The sequence below is a fragment of the Eucalyptus grandis genome, chromosome 3 (assembly GCF_016545825.1).
Source record: "Eucalyptus grandis isolate ANBG69807.140 chromosome 3, ASM1654582v1, whole genome shotgun sequence".
In the NCBI taxonomy this organism is placed as follows: domain Eukaryota; kingdom Viridiplantae; phylum Streptophyta; class Magnoliopsida; order Myrtales; family Myrtaceae; genus Eucalyptus; species Eucalyptus grandis.
Window position 1 is genome coordinate 31,290,213 of NC_052614.1, and position 23,903 is coordinate 31,314,115.

Below are 23,903 nucleotides of genomic sequence, written 5' to 3' on the forward strand. Positions count from 1 at the left end.
ATTTAACCTTATCAACTGGAGAAGATCTCATGGCTGGAGAAGACATAACGGAGTTCTTTGATTGATCAAAGATTGACTCGATAAATTGAAGATCCGGTGATTGCCTAAATATTATTGGAAGGTTCTGCTTATGGAAACCAAGATCCTGATTGTATGGACGAACATGATTGATGGGCTATCAACACGTTCCTTTAATAGCTTGAACAATCTTCCTAATTGATTCCGTCCAACGGGTAGATTGGAGGAATTCCTTTAGTAAGTGCCAACGGGTATGATGGCAGAAAGGAGTATATAAGGAAGACTGTCTTAGTTGTTCAAGGAGTGCGCGATAGAAGAATTCCAAAGTCTGAAGCTCCTTTTTGTTTAGACAAATCTTTTGAGCGAATACTTGTATACGAAAGAGAGAGTCTATATTTATGAGAAATCTTGAGGAGGTGTGGTAGAACATCTACATTGTGGAATCAAGGCAAAGCTGTGCTGTAACTTCTCTCTTGTTCATAGTGGAATCCAGCCAATAGGCTGTCAGTGAAGAAGAGTGGACGTAGGCTTGATATAAGCCGAACCACTATAAACCGCGTGTTCAATTTTCTCTTCTCTCAGTCTTACTTTAATTATCGTTTTCTCCAACTGTCTAGTATTGTGCAATTGTCTGAGAAAAATTCTTTATATACCTATTCACCCCCCTCTAGGTACTCATACTAGTAATATCAGGCACCTCCCATGTGCGCATCATATGTAAGTTTCAGCCACCACGGGTATTCAATGAGCTTCACCAAATTTCACTCCTCGACGGGCTTGGTGTAGATAATTTAATTAAGCTTAGAACCTGCTTTGTTTTTAACCCCTTTAGCACCAATCTAATGAGAATGCAATTTATGTAGGCCCAATGATATTAAATGTAAAATGCTCATAATATGCAAATGCAAATTAACAATATTTTTGTTTAGGAATCTCAGTGGAATCATAATTTTCTCATGCAATGAATGACTAAATGGAGTCGTTAAAATTTAGATGTTAACAAGATATAATTTTATAATCTTAGACCCATACGCAGACAATTTATTAGTATATGCTATAATATTGAACTGGACAAACACATAAATAAGCGCCTATGAATTAGTTTAAATTTTGTTGTGAATGAGGCCCATAATACAGAGAAACGCAATGTTTTCATTTGTTTATTTATTGGGAGATGGTCTCACTATATACGTTCTGTAGGGTCTCTCTATTTGGTGTTCTGCTAATCCATAGTGAAAAATCCTATACTCAAGTAAATGGACAGTGAAATGAAAAAGATTCCGTGTGGACTTGGCTATTTCCTCGTTAAGCTTCATCAAATTTTCTGAGAAATTGTTTGCATTTATTGTTACTTTTGTCTGCCACATGACTCGTTTAGTCGGCCCGTTCGAGGAAGTTTCACCCTAATTAGTCGGAAGAAGTCAGGATGGAAATTAATGGACGAGGTCAGATTAACTTTTCACTGCTCCTTTGTGGAAAATTGTGTCGCTCAAGTACATGGACGGTGAATTTAAAAAGACTCCGTGTGGACTGGAGTAACCGCATGAGCAAGTTTGGACTCAATTTCGTCGATAAACGTCATCAAGGATCCAAATTCCCCGAGAAATTGTTCGCAATTTTTGTTGTGATTTGTCCTTGACATGACTCGCATAATTAGCTCATTCCACGAACTTTCACCCAAGGTAGTTGGTAACTCGGGTTAGAATTCCATGGACGAGCTTGGAATTCCACATTGTGTGGAAAGAGATTAATAATGGTCATGGATCATAATTAAAAAACCATTTTGAATAGGGCGAATTGACTTCAAATCATTTTGGATCACATAATATCAAACACTCGATAGAAACTCAACATTATCATATATGATATAACTGTAGACAAGATGTTATGATGTGATGCTTTTGTACACATGGAATGAGCCACCAGCTCGTTAACATCAATCACCTCATAAACATATTAAGAATCTAATATAAATGAATCGAATCTAAATTGATACGCAAGAGAAAGCCAATAACAACAACAATAATTATAATTATAATAATAGAAGAACTACTATAACAATAATAAATCACTCATTGTGTACTATGATTTCGTAAGTTTATTATGTTCTTAAGCTATACATATAGATGGGTGTCCTTCTCAATGATTCTTGATTAGTTGCACATTTGCCTTTACATGGTATAGAGATAGGTGATCAAATTTGGTTATGTACGTAATTTTTCATCAATTTATGAATTTTTCTTCTCTCTTTTCTTCATTATCCTGCTCTCTTTTTTTTTCACTTTTGTTACGCTGCTACAGTATTATAAACAGTGTGCCAAACAATATATGAATAGTACGCTACAATACAAAATAGTACATTAATGGTATAAAGATTTATAAACCTAAGGTTTTCATCCTACTATATCAAATTCAACTTGAGGGGACTGTTAAATTAAGCAAAAAATATATCCGAGACCGTTCTCAATTAGCTATCTAATCTATTGATGTATAATTGATTACTCACTTTACAATTTAAAGTAGTTAAAAGAATTACCACCAAAAACATGTCGTGGCTTAGTGTACCTATTGAATCTACTATAGGGCAAGTCTTCTGGTACATGATGATCGAATTTAAGCAAGTTTGTGCAGATTGTTTGAGCGAAAAAACTAGATGTTTATGGTATCAACCAACAATTAATCAATCTTACATCAATTTATGCCTTTTCTAGTTGGCACATACTTCTTATATTGGTTGAGAATCATCAAGTATCTCTTCTTCTTTGTGCATGATTATGTCGTATTATCCACGAGCTTTTGTATGCTAGATTAACTCCATCCCGAGCAGTCTCTTGATCAAGACCCTCCATATTAGAATTGGAAAATGCATAAGAAATTACTACATGATGCAATCACATATACATCATATCGGAGACCATACATTTCCTAGTCTTAAATCCGAGTAGTTTCCAGCTCTCGGACAAAGTTCCATCATCAGCTGTTTAAAACGATACGGAAATAGCAGCAAAAAAAAATGATGGTATAAACAATCCTGAGGTTAAAGAATTGTTAGGATTCTTCATACAAAATTAAAAATTGAAAAACATAAACATGAAGTGTGTATGCTACCGGAGGTTATCTTATCTCTTTGCATAATACATACGCTCAGATGGACCCGCCCATGTCGAGCAATCCTTGAATGGAAGCTCTCCATGCTTTGTTTTACTTTTCAAAGCTCTTCTCCCTTATAAATTCATCGCCCACGTCATCACATCCTCCATGTCTCTCTTTCACACAAACATACACTTGCGTTTTCCCGAGACCCTCTTTTAATGATGCCTCCAAGAATCTCTTTCGACGCTGAAACGCTCCTCTTTTTGGCTCTCTCCTTTTTAGCCATCATTGTGTGCTCCAGCGACGGTCCTCAGCTAGCAGTGGCGCAAAGTAGTAACAACAACAGTGCCACAACGATCCCAGTGAACGTTGGGGTGATTGTTGATCTGGAGACGTGGGTGGGTAAGATGGGATTGAGCTGCGTTAACTTGTCTATCTCTAACTTTTATGGTTCAAACCCTTCTTACAAGACCAGGCTCATCCTCAACGTTAGAGACTCAAAAGAAGAAGAGGTTGCTGCCGCTGCTGCAGGTTCTCTCTCTACCTTTTATACTTCCGTTGATTGATGAAGTTTATTTTGGTTAAGATTCAGTTTAATATCTTTCACACGTCCACCCGAGTCATGCGGCCTTGAGAGACTGACAATTTGACGCTTAGCTTGACAGTGTTAAAGAGACAGAACAAAGAAGAGTAGAACAGAAGCTGATAGAAGCAAAGAGGAGTAGAGCAAACTTGAAGAAAAGATGAAAGATGAGCTGGCCAACTATAAAGAAGTTGAAGAAACAGAAGCTGACCTGGTGATCCGTAGAAAATCTGAGTTGGCAATCCTTGTGAAGAATCTGAATATACAAGCTGATCAAATGGAGCTGCACGTGTGTCACGTTTAATCATTCTGTTACTAAAGTTGTTATTTCTGGTTTGCACTTTAGTATAAAAGGATTTGAAGAAAACTGTTGTACGAGTATGATTCATTCTGCTGAAAACTTGAATTACTCTGTTCTCTGAATTTCCTCTGTTCTTCTCGAAGTTCTCTCTGTTCTCTCTGTATCTTTGTTCTTCTTCATATAGCAGAACCTTGTAAGATTGAATGAGAAGAAAGGTTGAAGGAAATATTCAATTGATGTATTGCAACTGATTGTTCAGCAATTACAGAATAAAGAAATCTCTTGAATACAGGTTCTTCTCTAGATTCTGTTTCTTCTCAGACAGTATTTATGGGTTTTGTTCCATCCACGCCACGCGATGCTTCTTGAAAACACTGGTCTTTGAGCGTAACATTTGAACTTGGAACCGTTTGTTTCATTTATTCCTTTCGATTCTTGGAGTTTACTCTAAGCTATACCAAGAAAACGATATCGCGAGAAACAATTCTAGGGACCATCCACATCCTTATGGGTTTTGTTCCATCCACGCCACGCGGTGCTTCTTGAAAACACTGGTCTTTGAGCGTAACATTTGACCTTGGAACCATTTGTTTCATTTATTCCTTTCAATTCTTGGAGTTTACTCTTCAGAAAGCTACACCAAGAAGACGATATTGCAAGAAACAATCTTAGGGACCATCCAATTATAATATCCTGATGGAAATAGTTATTTCAGTCACCCCAAATCGAAAATCTCTAATCTATTAAAACATTTCTTGGGTTTTGTTTTTGTAGTTAGAGGGTGTAGCACTATTGAAACAAGCGTGTATGGTTTATGCATCATATACACCAAATAGTAAATACATCTCAAGCATCAATCGTTCGGGCTCATGGTAGGACCTACTTAATTACTAGTTAAGATGATACTGATCAAACTAATCTACAGACCATATAATAACTCCTCAATATTGTTGGTGTCGGTAAACTTGTGATCTTTGAATTAGAAGTCCACCTTCCTATCATGTCATAGTTCACCAATGCATATATGTGCATAAATTTCTGGACCCAGTTTCATCTTGATAAAAATGTGTGAGCAGAATTTTTGTTTTAAGATCTTGGAGGGTGAAATGTAGGACTACTATTGTCTGTTCTTTTCTTTGAAGAATATATAGCTCCCCTGTGACTCTTGTCCTGCTGTAATGGAATAAATCTTTATAAAATTACGTCTACATATAGATGATCAGTGAACTGTGTTAGAAATCGAGTCACAAAATATACATGTTGCATAGCTTAATTTTTGGAAAGAAAGCCTAACTTTAGCGGCTAAGTACATTACAAATGCCAATACTTTCGTACGGTGTTCACTTAAGTACTAAAACTTTTTTTTTTCGCTTATTTGAATGCCACAAATTTGAAAAATCGATTACTCGAGGGTCACTTCTGATTTGTCCTACCGGATAAGTTGACGTGGTTGCTGGTTGTTCGATGTGACCATTGAAAAATATTATTTTAATATTTTTAAATATTTTTTGGTAAAAAATTTTAAATATTTTTTTACTATTATTATTTTTGAATTTTTTTTTTTTTTTTTTTTTTTTTTTAGGGCCGGCGAGTGTCACTAGCAATCCTCATCGGTCATGAAATCCTCACCCAAGCCGCCTTGCCCTCGGCTGTGAAGGCCTTAGGTGAGGCTATTAGGGCCTCGTTGGTGGTTGGCGAGGGCCTCATAGCCTCGCTCTCGTTGGGAAGGCCTTGGGGTGAGATCGTGAGGACCCTCACCTACAGCAGCCTTAAGTTGGCAAGAGTGTTTGTGGCCTTGCTAGCCAATGGCTAGCAACCTTCGCCGGCCATGAAACCCTCGCCCTCGACCGTGAAAGCCTTTGGCGACGGTGTCAGGGCCTTGCCAAGAGTGGGTGAGGCTGCAAGGACCCTCGCTTGCGGCCCCCAAAAGCTGATGAGGGCCCTCGCAGCCTTGCTCAATCTGGGCGAGGGTTTCATGGCTAGCAAGGATTGCCGGTGACTCTTGTAGGCCCTAAAGGAAAAAGAAGAAAAAATAATTCAAAAAAAAAAAATCCACATGGGACGTTTGGCTGAAGTGGCACTTAAGTGAGGAATTTTACATCGATTTGTCATTCAAGTGAGAGAAAAAAAAGTTTAAGTATTGATACTTGTACTGTACTTACCCCTAACTTTAGAGTCAGTTTGTTTGAGAAAAACTATTGTCGGGGAATTGTTCTTGAATTTTCTAATATTTGGATGATGGAAAACTATTTGACTGATAGAAAATTAAATTAGGAAAAACGACTTCCTTTTTTGGCAATAAGGAATCATATTTCCTGATTTCTTGCTGAGTGTCCAAGTGAGAAGAGAGTCCCTTTATGTCCATTTTTTTCTTATCAGTTTTTTTTTTCTTTTTGTCTTGACAAGTCTCATATGGTTCTTTCATAAATCTTGTCTGCCATCTGCTGAATATACTTCATTAATGCTCATGTTTTTTGATATTCTCACAAAAATCCATCTTATATCATTTTGTACATAATATTTTTCATATCCTTTTGCTTTAATGGATTACAGAACAAACAAAAAAGATGTTGATTATAGTTTATTACACATCGATTTTAATTTACAAGCTGCCATTAGTGGATTCACTTGTTATCAAATACCATAGAATTTTTTTTTCCAATTTGTTTTCAGTGAAAACAAACATAAAAAATTGGTTTACTTTCTTTGATCTCGAATTTCCCAAAAATATATATTTCAAGTGAGAAGAATTTTTCAATTGAACAAATAAAATTTTATTGTGCTTTTCAGAGTAGAAAAATAGTCATTAGGTGGGGGCGGTTGATAGAAACACTTTTACATTTTTTCTTCGGGAAAATATATCTACATAATTGTTCTGATTTTTTTATTTCTAGTTAAGCAAGTTGATCTGGTGACTAACTGTTTTCATGGAAGTTGTGCGTTATTAAATGAGATTGAAACAACATAGGATTCCGATTCGATCAAATAATTGTCATTATGAAATCAGTTTAATATGGATGCTGAGAGGCTTGATATATGATATAACATCGGAAAGGTCTGCCCTCACAAAATCCATAAAATTAAAATATGGGGCTTGGAGTCTAGAGTGGACATGCGGCATCAACTCCTCGCACCACAAAGTACAAAAAATTTCATGTTTGAACCTCTTATCTAGACTTTTGCTTGAGTCTTTGACAGAGTAAGTAGTTATGATACAGGGCTTGTTCAATTACATGCCCAGGGTATTTCATGGATATGTAGTACACTTAATCAAAGTGAGCTTCCTCGGTATCGATAAATATCGTTTGTGAACACAATTGTGCATCATGTTTGAAATCAAGTTAAAATAAAATGGGAGTGGTCGACTATGTCTTGTGAGTAATATTTAATCTTTCCTAAAAATTAAGAGGTTTCGCTTAGTCATGTCGGAGAAATCGAGATTTCATCATCTTAAGCACCATAATGAGTTGAGGTCAGATTTTTCTAGTTAATAAACACGTGTTTCAATAATATTAAGTACGAGTTTTTTTCCAACTTCAAGCTCCGATGCTACCTTCGTCTTAAGCATATGTATATTTAATAACATTGCACCGAGTTTTGAATGGCTTCTGATGCGCATTTTCCAATAAGAATTTCCATTATCTGCCGAACTTTTTAATGTTTCACCGTCTTTTCTGGTTCACCATTGCAGCACTTGATCTGATAAAGAATAAGCAAGTCCACGCCATAATAGGCCCCCAAAGTTCAGTGCAAGCAGACTTCATCATTGACCTTGGAAACAAATCTCATGTGCCGATCATCTCTTTTTCTGCTACTAGTCCTTTCCTCAGTTCCATTCGGAGTCCATACTTCATTCGAGCTGCACAAAATGACTCGTCCCAAGTGAATGCCATAAGCGCAGTCGTGCAAGCTTTTGGCTGGAGAGAAGCGGTTCTAATATATGTGGACAATGAGTTCGGAGAAGGCATCATACCTTCTCTTACGGATGCTTTGGAAGAGGTCGATACGCGAGTCTATAGGAGCCTCATTCCTCCTTTAGCCACGGACAATCAAATCGGGCAGGAACTCTACAAGTTAATGACGATGCAAACGAGGGTCTTCATCGTACACATGTTACCTACCCTCGGTTCTCGGCTATTTGCCAAAGCAAAAGAGGCAGGAATGATGGGGAGAGGTTATGTATGGATCTTGACTAGTGGAATCACTGACCTATTGAACTCTGTGGATTCATCTGTTGTTGCTAATTCAATGCAAGGAGTATTGGGAATCAAGACTTACATTCCAGACACACGGAACCTGGACAATTTCGTGGTCCAGTGGAAGAAGAAATTCCAACAAGAGAATCCATCCGTCCTTAGTCCTCGGTTGAACATCTTCGGATACTATGCTTATGATGCTGCTCGGGCTCTGGCAATGGCTGTTGAGGAAATGGGAACGGTGAATTTTAGCTTCGAGATTTTGAATACTTTGACAGATGCAACTGATTTGGACACTATTGGGGTCTCTCAAAATGGTGAGAAACTTCTCCAAGAACTAGCTAATATCACATTCATGGGGCTCACTGGAAATTTCAGTCTTGTTGATGGGCAGTTAGAATCGTTAGTGTTCCAAATTGTTAATATCAATGGAAACGCAGCAAGAGGGATCGGGTTCTGGACCCTAAAAAATGGGCTGCTGAGAGATTTGAATCCATCTGACACAAGCAAATATTCCACTTCGAAGGGTAATTTAGGAACAATAATATGGCCAGGAGATTCGACCTCTGTTCCCAAGGGATGGGAGTTCCCCATGACTGGGAAGAGTTTGAGAATCTTAGTTCCCGTGAAAGACGGTTTCAATCAATTCGTGACGGTGACACGTGATCCTACAACAAATATATCCCAAGTCACCGGATACTGTATTGACATCTTTCACGCTGTGATAGAAAAACTACTTTATGCATTGACTTATGAACTTACTCTGTTTGCCTTGCCTAATGGAAGTAGCGCTGGTAGTTACAATGACATGATCGATCAAGTATATTACCAGGTGAGATAACTCTTTGCAGCAGCTTAATCCCGTTGGATTACATGTTGAAACATAATGTGATATTTTTCCCTTCATTTCGTTGGAACAGAATTATGATGCAGTGGTGGGTGATACGACGATCCTTGCGAACAGATCATTGTACGTGGAGTTTACCTTACCGTACATAGAATCGGGGGTTGCAATGCTTGTGCCATACAAGGACAACAAGAGTAAGAATGCTTGGGTTTTCTTGAAGTCACTCGGGACCTTTGGCTAACTATTGGATGCTTTTTTGTGTTTATAGCATTGGTCGTGTGGATTCTCGAACATCGGATTAATGAAGATTTCAGGGGTCCAGTCACGCATCAAGTTGGCACGAGCCTCTGGTTTTCGTTTTCAACCATGGTCTTTGCTCAAAGTAAACACCCTTCACTTTAGTAGATCAATCAAACATTACAATTTACATATCACTGTTGGAGAATTTATGTGCTTACCCTTAATTTGGATTGCAGGGGAGAGAGCATTTAGCAACCTAACAAGATTTGTTGTGATCGTGTGGGTTTTCGTGGTACTTATACTAACGCAAAGTTATACGGCAAGCTTGAGCTCTCTTTTGGTGGTGCAAAATTCTCAACCAACTATAGCTGATGTGCATCAGCTCCTAAATAGTGGAGAAAGAGTGGGATACGTATGGAACTTTCGTTCATGAGATGCTAAAGCAAATGAAATTCGATGATTACAGACTTGTATCTTATAAGTCTGTTGAAGAATGCGATGTGCTTCTTTCCAAAGGAAGCTCAAAGGGTGGGATTGCAGCCGCAATTGACGAAGTCCCCAACATTAAACTTGTTCTTTCTCAATATTGCAACAAATATATAATGATCCCGACATTTAAAACTGCTGGATTTGGCTTCGTAAGTCAATCTCTCAATTTTAGCCAAAAAAAAACAAAACCCCTCAAATTCCACAATTACTAAGGTTAGTTGTTATTTCTTTGATTGAAAAATCTCATGTCCTGCTTCTTTTGGTTTACAGGTTTTCCCCAAAGGGTCTCCGCTAGTCCCAGATATTTCACGAGCAATCCTCAATGTAACTGAAGGGCCTAACATGACGAAAATTGAAAAAGCATGGTTTACATCAGAAACCAACTGCCTCGATTCAACTCCCTCCATTTCTTCCAATAGTTTGGGTCTTGACAGTTTCTGGGGCCTATTCTTGATTGCTGGAGTTGTTGCACTTTTAGCTCTCCTCATTTACATGGTCATGTTTGTCAAAAGGAATTGGCATGTCATATCAAGTTCTTCAGCTTCACTGCGACAGAAAATTGTTGCATTGGGAAGAAGATTTTACGAAAGAGACATCAATTCCCATACTTTTAGGGAGGGCAGATTCAGAGACAGAAGTATGGATGATGGTATCCATGAGCACGCAGATGTTGAGATATCAGAAAACAGTAATTTCCCCCTGAGTCCGTCAAGCAACTCCAGCCAAATCAACGACGTTTTAACCAATGAGCAAGGCACACCATCTGCAGAACAAGGACTTCCTAACCATGTAGATGAAGGGTGCCACAAGATAGCGAGCAATGTCGAGCTTACCAATGTAACTAAGAGAGGTACATGCCTCGACAACCTTAGATGCTAAACTTTAATCAGTTTTGCACTGAATGTGGCATCTTTCTGACACTACTTGTGTGAGTTCCTACACAAAACGGTCTACGCTTTGCCTGAATGACGTTGGTCTATGCTACGCCTTGCTGTCTATAATATGGCCTGTATTTTAGTGTCCGCCTCCCATTGAAATCACTAAGAATACTTGCTAGAACCTTGCTTGAGCAGAACCTGAACTTGGAAAATGCCATGCTTACCACATGCCAACTTCACCTTTTCCGAAGAGTATTGTTTTGTGTTTCAATGTTTGCAGACCTTTCAACACGGGAAGGCACTCAACAAACTGCTGCTCTTGGGCCCCCTCATCACACCTCCCGTGAATGTCACTGAGCTGGCGAAGGTGGCAGTTCAAGCAGCTGCGGATCCTGCCTTCACTCCAGTCGTCATAGACGTTCAGGGATTACTCCGATATAGCCAACAAAAGTTGAAGTAGAAATGGTCCGACCCATCCTCTTTATAGGTTCAATCTTATAGAGCTGTTAATAACATGAGCACTCATATGTTGTTTTCATATCAACACCGTTTTGATTTTTCTGGAGTCTATAGTTGCCTGTAGGAGAAAGAGAAGAATTCTTAGCTCAAACTTTGAAGGCAGTAAATGCACTTGAAAGAGCTAAATTCTTTGTACGTTGGGGTTTCCCTGAACTTTTGAGTCATGTACTGAATTTCAGTGAAATGATCCCTTCAGAATATAAGTACATCGGGCAAGAGTAATATAGATCCGCACTGTTTTCATCCTTAATGTTATATATAAATTCCAGACTCATTTACTCTTGACGCAGGATCAAATGACACGTTACACCTAAAAGTTGAGGGGATTGCAAGAATCAATAGGGCATGCGAGACATTTTAATTATCATCATTTAGGAGTATAGAGTTTCCAGTCAACCATAGTTCCTTTTCTGACCTTTTCAATTGAGCAGACATTATAGTTAATTTGTGGGTCGGTTTCTTCCTCTTCTTCCTCCCAATTCTGCAGGCTTAAACTTTTTGTTAACTGACACATCACTTCAGTATTTTACTAACAAAGAGAAAACTACCAAAAAATTTCTACACTTATTATTATACTTGTGCCAATTTAGATATAAAATTTTCAATTATATCAATTTAGTCCTCAACATTTTCATGTTTTGCTAATTAAGTTCACAACCTTTTCACGTGTTGCCAATTAAGTCAATTTTGCCAATTTTGACAAGAAATCGCTGATGTAAATGCTGGTAGTCCTACATAGCATTGTTGACATTGATATTGACAAGTTCTTTTAATTTTTTTTATTTAATTTTTTATCTTTTCTCCTATTTTTCCTTTTCTTTTTCCTTTGTTTCTTTTTTTCCTTCTTTTCTTTCCTTTTATCCATGGTGGCCGATGAGTCCAGCTCGCCCATGGCTAGCCATGACCTCACCAGCCATGGGCGAAGGCGCACTCACTCGTGGTTGGTGAGTCCATGGCCACATTCACTAGTAGCGAGGGAGACCTTGGCGAGGTTGGCCTCACTAGCGACCACGCATGCCCATACCATTGTGAGGCATAGCCGCAAGTGAGGTTGCCTTGCTTGCAGTCATGATGGCCTTGCTTAGATTTGGGCAAGGTCGGGAGATGGCCATGACCCTCATTGGCCACTATGGTAAAAAAAGAAAAGAAAAGAACAAATTTGAAAAATATTTAAAAATTAAAAAATTAAAAAGTTGTCCACTCCAACTTTGGTCATACCATATAGAATGACTAGCATCCTCATTAGCGATTTCCAGCTAAAATTAGTTGGATGGATTCAATCGGCAAAACGTGAAAATGTTAAGGATGAAATTGCATAATTGAAAATTCTAGAACTGAATTGACAAAATCCATAAGACTTTTTTGGTAGGTTTTCATGGTTAACTAAACAATCTCTAATGTCAAATCATCACTTCTGCCATGCCTTCTGCAATCTCAAAATGCCTCCATCACAATATGTGGGTAGCACCGTTAGTTTCGCAAGCCATTTAGAAACGATGAAATAATAATAAAAAAAATCCCCATCAGCCTTTTACTTTCTAGCCTTTTACTTTCTAATCCACACTGCACAGTTCGTATCGCACCCTGATCTGACGCACTCGTTTTTTAAAGGTCAAATAGATTTAAGAGATATGTGCAACACAAGTCCTAAAACTTATAAGAAAAGTGCAATTGAGTCCTAAAACTTACAAAAAGTACAATCAAGTCCTAAAACTTGTCAAATTAATTCAATTGAGTCATAAATTTAACACCGTCAGATTTATTAACGGAAAATGCTGATTTGGCGCTAACGTCATATTTTAAATAATTTTTTTTTATTTTCCATGTGGCTTTTTAAAATTATTTTTTATTCAAAATTTTTAAAAATTAGATTTAAAAACTAAAAATGAAAAACTAAAATTTATTTAAAAACAAACCTGTTAAAAAAAATGGCACCGGCGGGCATTTCCGCCGCAACCGCCGCCCATCGTCGGAGGGGCGACGACGGTCACTAGGCCAGGCTCGCCGGGCGAGGCCTTGCCGGCCCCCGGTGAGGCCTCGCCTAACCACCCCTGCCAGGTCGGGCGAGGACGCCCATATCCGGGCATGCAGGCCGTCACAAGGGGCTGGCGACCCTCGTCGGCCCTCGCCTGGGATCAGCAATGCTTGCCCAAATCTGGGTGTTTTGATTCAGCTCTGTCGCACTCTCGACGCTGTGCCCCAATGCTGTCCAGATCTGAGTGAGTGGGTTCCAGAGGGCAGGGGTTCCATCGCCATCGCTGCACCCCGCATCGGCTGTTGCGAGCCGTGCCGCCGTAGCCCCAACGCCGTCCCCAACAAACCAGCCATGACCCTTTGCGGTGCTGGGCTGCTACCGTTCCCCGACGTCCTACCGCTAACCCCCTGACGCCATCGCTACACTGGACTACTGTTGTCGCCCAGCTACCACCGACGACTCCACCCGATCCCATGTCGGGGACGCCCAGATCTGGGTGAGCATCGCCGACCCTAGGCGAGGGCCGGCGAGGCCTCGCCCAGGGCGAACAATGGTTGCTGGCCCCCCTGTGAGGGCTGGCGTGCCCAGATCTGAGCGTCCTCGCCCGACCTGGCGGGGGTGGCCGGCCCTCGCCTGAGGCCGGTGAGGCCTCGCTCGAGGGAGGGCCGGCCAACCAGCCCAGGGCCGGCGACCGTCGCTGGCCACTCCGGCGATGGGTGGCGGCGGAAGCACCACCGGTGCCCTTTTTTATTTTTTTATTGCACAGTTTTGTTTTTTTAAATAAATTTAGCTTTTCCTTTTCTATTTTTAAATCTAATTTAAACAAGAATAAAAATAATGTTAAAAGCCACGTGTATAATAAAAAAATCATTTAAAATGCCACGTCAGCGTTTTCCGTTAGTAAATATGACGGTGTTAACTTTAGGACTCAACCGAATCAATTTGATAAGTTTTAGGACTTGATTACACTTTTTACAAGTTTTAGGACTCAATTACACTTTTTTTATAAGTTTTAGGACTTGTGTTGCACGTACCCCTATATTTAAACGACAAAAGGCTAACGCGATCCAGCTAGTTCGATCTCTGAGGTCGATGCATTGACTGAGGGCGGATGTCTGGTCCGTAATATCATTGAATGGTTGATTGCGGATCACAGACACTCCCACAAACAGGCCTTCCATGCGACGTGACTGAAGGCCAACGCGATCCAGCCAGGACAAAAGCTACTACTTGCAGACTTTGCCTCCCTATGATGAAGAAACCCCCGCATTTTCCATGGGACGTACTCAGTTTTTCCCTTTATTTGGGCTGGCGAATATCTATTTGACAATGTTTCTATTTTTCTATTTTTTTATTCTTCAAAATAAAAAAAAAATATTTAAAATTGTCAACTAATTTTTCTACTCCTTAGAGTGAATTAATGGTCAGGAAATATATTTAAAATAAAACAAGAAATAGAAAAAACTTAAAATTTTGTTTCCAAGAACAAAAAGAGAAATAAGGTCATATTAGAAAAACAAACTCAACGTAATCTAATGCTCGCCTTTACACAATCAACACAAAGTTTGGTCTCTTGACTTGATTTGAGTCCCCTTTTTTGGAATAAAAAAAATATGAAATTTAGGAAAAAAATTAGAATTTAGATTTTGAGTAATTTTACTAGATTTTTAGTGTTAATTATAGTTTAGCATAAAAAATGAGAAAATATTTTGATGAAAATTAGATTCAAAATTGAATAAACTTTTAGGGCTTTGCTATATGGATTTTTGAATGCCATGTTCTTTTAAAGACAATGCTAGATCGTGAAAGCTTGGCAACTCTAAGCAACGTTTGCTCTTCTTCTGTAGCTAATAAAGCTTAAAAGGTTTATGCACCTAAGAATTACTATCAACTTCATCATATTGTGAGTTATAAATCAGTGAGACTCTCTGCTACTATTTTTAGCTTTCCATGTTTGACTAACAATTACGTTGGATTTTCTTAGGCCATCTTAGAATATCTCCACAGACATTTTTATAATTAAATGAAAAAAAATTGGGAATATAAATTTTAAGGGTCGTATCAAATGCATTTATATTATTTTCCTATTTCGAGAATAGAAATTTTATACAGTTACTAAACGTGTTTTTTTGCTTAGAAACTCATCTAGAGGCTAGATATAGGAAAAAATATTTTTGAATATAAATTGTTCCCGATAACAGAAATGTTACAAAACGCACCTTAACTAACTTTATTATGCAATGCATTTTCACGGGTCGAACGGTGAAAATCATTGAGACTCGAGGTTGTTAGCAAGTGGTTTTGATGGGTCGCTCGTCTGATCAAAGTTGAGCTAATTATTGATAGTATAGTACTTGTGGGCGCCATCATCGAATAACTTTTGCGTGCGGATGAGACTAAGAAAATTTGCTAGGAATTACTTCTATGCATGTCCTAATTGGCTTCTCCAACAGGGTTAATTACATTGGTCAAAACTGAAAAAAATACCTGGCTAGGGATTTTCTCTCTTGCTTTTTGAGATGCAAATGTCCTCTTGGACTATGAACTCATTGGGGTTTGTCGGTACTAATTATTTGTGTCTTGACTCTTCTTCCTCGATTTCTCCTATTTAAAATTCTCGACCGTCGTAATCATGCCAAAAAGTCACTCATGGGCTTTGTTCGTGAACTGTTTAGAAAATAAGCTTGAGGATACGATTTATGTAGCTCTATCTCAAAGATTCAAACTGAAATATACATATAATTAATGTTTTGACTTCTCTCACCATATATCTTTTCGTTTTTTCTGTTCACCAAGTCTAGAAATAGACACATTATCCCTTAATTCCTCCTTTTCTTCCTCGATATTCTTTATTCAAGTGAACTAAGCTCCACGCACTATGCATAACCTCGATATGTTGATTTCTTAATGGTGTCAAAATTCAATATGCAATCAGACAAATTGTCTGATATTCTCTTTTTGAAAGTAAGCACGCTATTTCCTAGAATTTTCTTATTTAAAAGGGAGGATGCAAGCAATGAACTCATCTTTTAACTGCTCGCCTGACTTTCATGTACTTCTACGAGAAATTCAAAACCCAAACTCGACTTAGACTGATGACTTTACTTAGCAATTCTGATGCATTTTCCTTCTATATATAACGGAACTTGCTAGGTATTAAGTTTAGGTGGTTTATAATTGGCGACAAAACTTTGGGTTATATGCTTATTTTATGGGCAATATTGACCTATACTTTCAGCAAGTCTCATTGGACGAAATCATCCGGGGGGGATGGAAAGCGGGGAAGGAAAGTAAAAAAGATCCTTTTGCCAGTACAATAGTTTAGAAAAAAGAAGAAGAAGAAGCTAACACAGTTGATGCAAACACGGCTGCTGATGGCTTTTTGGATTGTTACAAAAGAGCTCAGGACAACAATCTGCCTAGTGTGTGAGAAAATGACCGCAACTTTTCTCTAGAAAGAGTTACGAGTCCCATAATCCAATCTGAAAAGCTTGTTCTGGGCATTATACCTGTATCGAATTGAGTAAACCTTTTGCAATCGTTTCGAACCTCAAAATTCATCTTCGTTTACGCATGTTTTCAGGCCACTTTTCCATTTTATGTCGTATCTCCAAATTGTTTTTGGCTTTTGTTTGTTTTTCCGAATTCTTTATTGCTTAAGCTTATGTTTGGGTTTCTAGGTTGTATATAACTCCAATTACTTTATTATTTTTTAGTATGCCAAATGTGCAAGCCAATGTGGTAAAAAGCTTTGAATGGAAGGTTGTTGGTCGTTGGCAGAGGTAAGATAGAAAAAGTATTAAGAGAAAGGAGACTAGAAAATCAATAATATGGAGGAAACAAATTATCCTAATTTTAGCATGACTGGAACCAACTATGAAAACCTTTCAAACAGAGCTATCTGGACTTCTCCGCATAATAGAAGAAGGAGATAGATGTTTGGGCTTACTGAAGAATAGACAAGGCTATATGAACTTTCTACGAAAGACAATAGGAGTATGAAAGAAGTTAGAAAAAACCATGAACTATCGGTACTACTGGAGGTCACGCTCGTGCCCAGCAATCCTTGAATGGAAATTTTCCACGCTTTGTCTTACTTGTTCAAAGCTCTTCTCCAATATAAATGCATCGTAGCCATCATCATATCCTCCAACCAAACCCCCAACCCCCTTCCCCCCCACATTTGCCTTTTCGCAAAACCCTTTTCAATGATTCCTCCAAGAATCTCGTTCGATGCTGAAAAGCTCCTATTTTTGGCTCTCTCCCTTTTCCCGATTGTCGTCACCTTGAGCGATGGCACTCACCCAGCAGTGGCGCAGGGCAGCAAAAACGGCAATCCAACAACGATTGCGGTGAACGTTGGGGTGATCCTTGATCTGGAGACACAGGTGGGTCAGATGGGATTGACTTGCATTAACATGTCTCTCTCTGATTTTTATAGTTCCAACCCTTCCTACAAGACTAGGCTCGTCCTCAACGTTACAGACTCCAAACAAGATGAGGTTGCCGCAGCTGCTGCAGGTTCTCTCTCTCTCTCTCTCTCTAACATACTGACTGGTCGCGATGCTTGACCAAAAATATACGATGGCACCAGCTTTTGGGTTAGCATTTTTGTACTTCTGTTGATCGTGTTGAAGATTGTTTTGGTTAGTCTTTTTTTGTACCGAATTTTATGGGGCTAAATCTCTGCTCGAACTTCAAAGGGGTTGGTCTTGTGTTAATACACATATTGCGGAAGAGTATAAACTATTTTATGCATCTGTTTGTGTGATGCAAGAAGAAACCAATTATTGTTCTCAACGACATATTTGGAAATCAAATGAAAATTTCAGCTTCTATATATTTGAAAAGTGAAGAGAATCCCCAGCTAAGTTTCAAAGACACAACGACATTTGAGTGTTCCATTCAAAGCAATATGCATTCTCGTAGCAAAGATTGTTCAAGCAACAATTTCCAAAGCTCCATGAAGGAACGACCGAGCTTAAGTTTACCAAAAAAGAAAGAGACCAAGATTTTTCCTCATCCTCACGAACTGTTTGTCGCCAATCTGTACTCACTCTCTTAGCTGCCTTGTTTATGATTTTCTTTCCCCCTTTCACATTTAATGACTGCAATATATTAAAAGGGCTTTTTATCATCGTGAAAACGAAGTCCTTATCATCTTATGAGAGGATCAAAGATGACATGAAGTTGATCTTAAAGATTCAACAGAGAAAAGTCCACCTTCTCTATCATCTCATGTTGTGCCAAAATAAACATATGTACATAAATTTGTGGAGACAGATTTTCATCTCAATAAAGACATGCGAACAGGATTCTTGTTTATGATCTTGGATGGGAAAATATTGGACTACTATTGCTTGCTCTATTCTTGAAGAGTATAAAGCTCTCCTGTGACTCTTGCTCGCATAAGTGTAGTACAAATTTATAAAATCATGTCTATATGTATATGATAAGTGAACCCTATTAGAAATCGTCTTGCTAAAGACAGATGCTATATAGCTACAGTTTCGGAAAAAGAGCCTAACATTATTGTGCTTTTCAAGTTAGAAATATAATCATTTTTGCGGAGATGGTTGATAAAGAAAATTTAAAATTTATCTTTGGGAAATATCTCTACATAATTATACTATATTCTGTTCCAGTTGAGCCATGTATAACTATCTGGTATCGAGTTGAGTCAACGATATTATTTCCGGAGAAATAGTGTTTTGATGGTCAAATAAAACAACTCAGGTTTGAAGTTCAACCAAATAATTGTCAATAAACGAGAGGAGTTTAATATGGATGTTGAGAGGCTTGACATATATCATATACATCACAATCCTCATAAAATCCATAGACTTGGGAATTGGATTCTAGAGTGGCGTGAGATAAAGAGGTCAACTTAAAGATGAAAAAGAATCAACTTGATCGTCCCGTACCATTTTATCCCCCTACTTGGTTCTTGACATTACTTCTTTCGAAAGAATTAGTTTCTGCTTTGTTTGCAATATCATATGCCAAACGACATCTAAGGCGACAACCGAAAGCCTGTATTATGCTTAATAAATTAAATCTTTCAACAACCTCATGGGTTGGTTTCAGTTGGTAAAAAATGGAGGCGCGGCCTCGATTCCCTCCACGTAGAACAAATAATTTCATGAATCTGCAGTTTACTTAATTAAAGTGTGCTTTCTTGACATTAATAAATTTTGCGTTTGCATACAACTGTTCATGTCTGAAATAGGAGTCTTGTCATAGGAGTCTAGTCATAATGAAAAAAGCTCCAGTGATACATTCAACTTCATAAACATTTTATTAACATGGGTCAATATCGCTATAATAAACGGAGAAAATGGAGAAGTTTTAATTATTAGTAAACACATACTGTTTAAATAATATCAAGTACGAGTTCTTTCCCAACTTCAACTTCCTATGTTTCCTTTTTCTTAAACATTTCTATTTTTTATGATATTGCATCAAGTTTTAATTGAGTTCTGATCAATACTATGCCTTTTCCACTAAGAATTTATATTATTATCTGACTTATCATTATTGTTTCACCGTCTTTTCTGGTTCATCCGTACAGCACTTGATCTGATAAAGAATAAGCAAGTCCAAGCCATAATAGGCCCTCAAGGTTCAGCGCAAGCAGACTTCCTCATTCACCTCGGAGACAAATCTCATGTGCCCATCGTCTCTTTTTCTGCCGCTAGTCCTCCCCTTAGTTCTCTTCGGAGTCCATACTTCCTTCGAGCCGCGCAAATTGACTCGTCCCAAGTGAATGCCATAAGCGCAGTCATTCAAGCTTTTGGCTGGAAAGAAGCTGTCCTCATATATGTGGACAACGAGTTCGGAGTAGGCATTATACCTTCTCTTACCATAGCTTTGGAAGAAGTCAACACGCGAGTGCCCTATAGGAGCCCCATTTCTCCTTCAGCCACGGACGATCAAATCCTGCAGGAACTCTACAAGTTAATGACGATGCAAACGAGGGTGTTCATCGTGCAAGTGTTACCTACTCTCGGCTCTCGGCTATTTGCCAAAGCAAAAGAGGTGGGGATGATGAGAGAAGGTTATGTGTGGATCTTGACTAATGGAATCACCGACCTACTGAGTTCTGTGGATTCATCTGTCGTCTCTAGTTCGATGCAAGGAGTACTGGGCATCAAGACTTACATCCCGGACACACCAAAGTTAGACAACTTCATGGTCCGATGGAGGATGAAATTCCAACAAGAGAATCCTTCCGTCCATAATCCTACATTGAACATTTTCGGATACCGGGCTTATGACGCTGCTTTGGCTTTGGCAATGGCCGTTGAGGAAATGGGTGCGACGAATTTTACCTACCAGATGTTGAATGCTTCGACAGATACAACAGATCTCGACAAGTTTGGGGTCTCTCAAAATGGTCAGAAACTTCTCCAAGAACTAGCCAATATGACATTCACAGGCCTCACTGGAAATTTTAGACTCGTCGATGGGCAGCTAGAGTCGACGGTGTTCCAAATCATTACTATTAATGGAAATACGGCAAGAGGGATTGGGTTTTGGACGCTAGAAAATGGGCTGGTAAGAGATTTGTATTCATTCAGCACAAGCAAATATTCCACTAATATCGGATCAATAATATGGCCAGGAGATTCAACCTCTGTTCCTAAGGGATGGGAGATTCCCACAAATGGGAAGAGGTTGAAAATTTTAGTCCCCGTGAACAACGGTTCCTATCAATTTGTGATTGTGACTCAAGATCCTAGCACAAACACATTCCAAGTCACCGGATACTGCATCGACATCTTTCAAGCCATCATTGAAAAATTGCCTTATGCTGTCGCTTATGACTTTATCCCATTTTCCTTCACTGATGGAAGGACCGCGGGAAGTAGTTACAATGACATGATCGATCAAGTATTTTATAAGGTGAGCAAGTCCTTGCTTTCGATGGAATACATGTTGAAACTTACTATGCTATCATGTGGTTGACAAATAAAACATTCCCCTTCCTTTTGTTGGAACAGAATTATGATGCAGTGGTGGGTGATACAACAATCATTGCGAATAGGTCATTATACGTAGACTTCACCTTTCCATACACCGAATCGGGGGTTGCAATGCTTGTGCCATACAAGGACAGCAAGAACAAAAATGCTTGGGTTTTCTTGAAGCCACTCACTTGGGACCTTTGGTTAACAACCGGATGCTTCTTTGTGTTTATAGCACTGGTCGTGTGGATTCTCGAACACTAGATTAATGAAGAATTCGGGGGTCCAGCTGCGCATCAAGTTGGCACGAGCTTCTGGTTTTCATTTTCAATCATGGTCTTTGCACAAAGTAAACACCCTTTACTTTAATAAATCAATTGAACATTACAATTTCCATATCGTTCTTAAAAAATTTGGATGCTTTCTCTTAATTTGGACTGCAGGGGAGAGAGTACTTAGCAACCTAACCAGATTTGTCGTGATCGTGTGGTTTTTTGTGGTACTTATACTAACGCAAAGTTATACGGCAAGTTTGAGCTCTCTTTTGGTGGTGCAAAATCTTCAACCAACTATGGCTGATATTGATCAACTTCTAAAGAGTGGAGAAAAAGTGGGTTACCAGCATGGCTCTTTCGTTTATGGAATGCTCAAGCAAATAAAGTTCGATGATTCGAGACTTATATATTATCATTCTCTTGAAGAATGCAATGCACTTCTTTCCAAGGGAAGTGCAAAGGGCGGGATTGCAGCAGCATTTGATGAAATCCCCTACATGAAACTTGCTTTTTCTCAATATTGCAATAAATATACCATGGTCCTGACATTTAAAACTGCTGGATTTGGCTTCGTAAGTCCTCAACCTCTCAATCATAGCCCAAAAAAGAAAACCCTCAAAATTTCCAATTACTAGAGTTATTCATTATTTCTTTAATTGAAATATCTCATGTCTTGCTTTTGGTTTACAGATTTTCCCCAAAGGGTCTCCACTAGTACCAGATATTTCACAAGCAATCCTTAATGTAACTCAAGGGCCTAAAATGATGGAAATTGAAAACACATGGTTCCCGTCGAAATCCAATTGCCCGGATTCGACTAACTCGATTTCTTCCAACAGCTTGGATCTTGACAGTTTCTGGGGCCTATTCTTGATTGCTGGAGCTGCTGCAGTTCTAGCTCTCTTCATTTTCATGGTCATGTTCGTTAAAAAAAGTTGGCATGAAGTAACAAGTTCTTCAGGTTCATTGCAGGAGAAAATTGTTGCATGGGGAAGAAGATTTTACCAAAGGGACCTCAATCCGTATACTTTTAGGGAAGCCAGAGATAGAAATACGAATGATGGTGGCAATGAGATTGCAGCTATTGAAGCTTTAGAAAACACTAACTTCCCTTTGAGTCTGTCAAGAGACTTTGGCAAAAACAACGACGATATAAACAATGAGCAAGGCACACCATTTGCAGAACAAGGACTTTCTAATCATGTAGATGAAGGGTGTCCAACAAAGCAATAAACGTCGAGCTTACAAATGTAAATTAAGAGAGGTACATACCTCAACAACTTTAGATACTAAACTTAAATGCCTCAACATCGCAAACTTTGTACTATTAGTTGACAATAATTTCCCCCTCATTCTCTTCTCATGTAAGGACTGCGATTGATACCGCTTATTGTCTAATTGCAGACAATATAATGAAAGATAGATGCTTTTCAAAATATTTTCTAGTGGACATTACATGTACGTGTTGGCTTCTTTTATCCTATAATGTATTGGCAATGAAAGTGTCCATTGTTATTTCGATAACTTGCCTAAAGTGTCTAATTTAGTAACAAAATGCGACTTCTTAAACTAAAATTTAGAATGCATAATGAGAAAGTTCGGTAGAATAGGCTTCCATAGTTGAACCAATCATCAAAATCCTATGTTATCATCTCTAAATAAATAATCGATTGACTCAGTAACATGTAATATGCTCCTAAGTATTTGCTTTATTATCAAACCATTCTATTTAACTAAAAGAATCCGTTGACACCTAAATTGTTGCCGACAAATTCAATATGCATCATTTTTGTAAATAATAATAATAATAATAATAATAATAATAATAATAATAATAATATAGAAGAGAAGAACGAAAGAAAGGAATATTAAAAAAATATAAATAACAAGTAAAGCACCAAAATGTCATTAAACCACAAGTGCAGCCCATTAAAATCACCCCAGGCCCATCAGCCAATTGGTCTAATTAGAGCCAACTCAATTCAGGTCATCACTCTCCAGCCCGTCCAGAAAACCAGGTCCAATTGGCTCATCCTCAGCCCAGCAGCCCAAGTCCATCAAACGCTTGACCTTGGCCCACGGCCCATGAGGTCCCTCCACTCCTCAAAGCTAGTTCTCTCTCTCGCTGAAGGTTCAAGTTTAGCGTCGGAGGCACACGTGCATGGTTGAGAGCCGAGGAAGAAATTGATTGAAAAATGCTAATAATATGCAAATGCAAATTAGGGTTAAATCCTAATTTTCTCGTGCAATGAATGATTAAATGGGGTCACTACAATTTAGGTGTTAACAAGATATAATTTTGTAGTCTTAGATCCCTACATAGACATTTCACTAGTATATGCTATAATACTGAATTGGACAAACACATAAAATAAGCACTTATGAATTAGTTTAAACTTTGTTGTGAATCAGTCCCATAATATTGAGAAATGCTATGTTTTCATTTGTTTATTTATTGGGAAATAGTCTCACTATATTTGTTCAGTAGGCTCTCTCTATTTGGTGTTTTACTACTCCATAGT

The 23,903-nt window shown here is 38.5% G+C and overlaps 1 protein-coding gene and 1 pseudogene across 1 annotated transcript; both read left to right on the forward strand.

Moving 5' to 3' along the window:
- Window positions 1-3,176: 3,176 nt before the first annotated feature.
- LOC104439412 (glutamate receptor 2.7) lies at window positions 3,177-11,414 on the forward strand. The gene is given in 8 exon segments (XM_039308352.1): window positions 3,177-3,642; window positions 7,687-9,023; window positions 9,112-9,262; window positions 9,265-9,420; window positions 9,515-9,689; window positions 9,691-9,921; window positions 9,962-10,617; window positions 10,926-11,414. Coding segments are annotated over 8 exon segments (3,096 nt in total). The 5' UTR covers window positions 3,177-3,329; the 3' UTR covers window positions 11,003-11,414.
- Window positions 11,415-17,347: 5,933 nt separating this feature from the next.
- LOC104439402 lies at window positions 17,348-22,614 on the forward strand (annotated as a pseudogene).
- Window positions 22,615-23,903: the final 1,289 nt, after the last annotated feature.